At 36.2% G+C, this 2,055-nt stretch overlaps 1 protein-coding gene across 1 annotated transcript in view; it reads left to right on the top strand.

Moving 5' to 3' along the window:
- EIF2S1 (eukaryotic translation initiation factor 2, subunit 1 alpha, 35kDa) overlaps positions 1-2,055 on the top strand; it is a 9,653-nt gene that overhangs the window by 6,245 nt on the left and 1,353 nt on the right. Inside the window, exon 5 of the mRNA XM_009320974.1 lies at positions 1,392-1,489. Coding sequence (XP_009319249.1) covers positions 1,392-1,489 — 98 coding nt within the window. The remainder of the gene's footprint in view (positions 1-1,391; positions 1,490-2,055) is intronic.

Genomic DNA, 2,055 nt, shown 5'->3' with positions numbered 1-2,055 from the left:
CAGCAGGATATATTAGCCCAAGCCTCGCATGTCTCTAATGTATTCATAAAGTGTATGAACTGATTTGTCTCCTATTAGCTCAGTGCGGGCAGAAAAAGCACGAGTGCACTTCTTAAGGAGGCATACTTTAAAACTGTAAATCTGGTTGTACAGCTAACCGAACAGCCTAAAAGCATGCTTGCCATTAAATAGTCAATGTAGCAGAGTCACATTTTTTAACTGGATTGCAGAGCAGAGGCAATTTCTCAAGGGTATATTGAAGAGCATTAGCACTTGTTGATTACTGTGGAGAGAAGAAAAGATAAGCCAGATCCACATGACAGTGAAGTCAAGGAGAGAGTGCAAAAAGTAAGGTAATGAAAATTCCTTTACCTATTACTTTAGATCACCATGAGTTAACATAGACTTCAAAAATGTAAGTGGGATTTGATTGCCATAAAGAATGAAATTGCTAACATAAATAGCACTTCATTAGTTTTGAAAATAAAGTTACTTGACAAGCATGTTCTCTTACTTCCTTCATCTTGCCTATTTTGTTGCGATGGTCTAAGTTGTTTTTAATTTTGTCTTCAAAGCAAGCGTAGAAATTTTCCATTGGCTTATAGTCTCATCCTGAGGCTGACTGGGATGCTCTTCTGTGGATTTGTTTGTGATAGCTGAGAATTAGCAGGTTGTTGTTAGGAGGCTAGCTTCTGTGTAGCTTAGTCTCGCGCCATTGCTACATAGGTAAAGAAATCTTTGTCTTTAGACTAATCAGGGTGACCAGCATTGATTACATGATTGTAATATCATGTAATCAAAACCATTACAGATATGACCAGCATTGGTCTATGCCTTAACTTCCAAACATCTACAAAAAGCTATAGCTAACTATCGCTTTAACTATGTGTTAACATAACTTACTTTAAAAAAAAAACAAAACAAAAAAATAATTCCAATGCTCCTCAAGTTTGCCTCTGTTTTAATTGCTTACAGAATTCCATGAATTTGTGGATGTGCTCTTTTTCAAGTTTCACTTTTCCTGATAAATCTTTCATTTTCTCTGGTATTTATTGCTTTTATATCTTCATCTCTCCATGTTAAATACATAATTATTCCCGTTGAGTTTATTGGGTGAGAGGTGAGTGAAGGTGAGTATATAATTTCGTATCTTGGCTTTTCAAAGCACAATGTAAAATGTTGTACATCTAAAGAATTTATGAAGACTTTTACCTCAACTCACAAGTCAAGAAAGTGAAATGCCTTCCTCAGCTTTGGGAGCTACTGAGGCTCTCATTGTGGATAAACACTGGTTGCTAAAAAGCTTTATTAAAGGTTAAGTTAAAAAGCTTTAAAGATTCTACAGCTTTTGGTAACTTTAAAGTTTTATTATTTGTATTCCTCTGTCCTAGATATTGAGGTTGCCTGTTATGGTTATGAAGGCATAGATGCAGTAAAAGAAGCTTTGAGAGCAGGCTTGAACTGTTCCACAGAGAACATGCCCATTAAAGTAAGTTTATGTCTTAACAGCGAAGTCAAAAGTAAAGTTTTCTGATGCCCTCAGGTACCAGTAGCATGCAATTGCAATTGTCTCAATCAGTAGCTGAGGCTGGGAAGCCGTGTACTTGCTTTCTGATTCTTCTCTAGCAGGTACGCAACACACTTCCTTTCAGCTGTGTTCCTGTCACTGTGCTGTGGCTTCCCAAGTTCAAGAAGCTGTGTTTATTCTGTTCAATTTGTTAAAGTCTAGTATTGGCACGCTACATACCTACTACTCTTTTATGTTACCTTAGGTAGGGAGCAACAAATTTTATTTTCAGATATACGGTTATGTAAGAAAAGGAATGTTTGTTCCACATATGTTTGAGTGTTGGTAGGATGGCTACTGTACCCAGGCCTAGTTTTTCTCCCCAACAATTTTAGGATATTGAGTGCGTTACTGAATAAGTGTTTTCAAAAAACTTGAAAGTACTTCCTTCTTTGAAAATGGTTTCTTATAATGGTTCCTTGTAACAAAAGGAAAAGTTTACTTATCCAGTCATCCTAAAAAAAAAAAAAAGAACAAAAAATCCCCCA

The sequence above is a fragment of the Pygoscelis adeliae genome, unplaced genomic scaffold (assembly GCF_000699105.1).
Source record: "Pygoscelis adeliae isolate BGI_AS28 unplaced genomic scaffold, ASM69910v1 Scaffold3, whole genome shotgun sequence".
In the NCBI taxonomy this organism is placed as follows: Eukaryota; Metazoa; Chordata; class Aves; order Sphenisciformes; family Spheniscidae; genus Pygoscelis; species Pygoscelis adeliae.
Note: the sequence above shows the minus strand (reverse complement) of the source record. Positions and strands in the feature narration are given on the sequence as shown.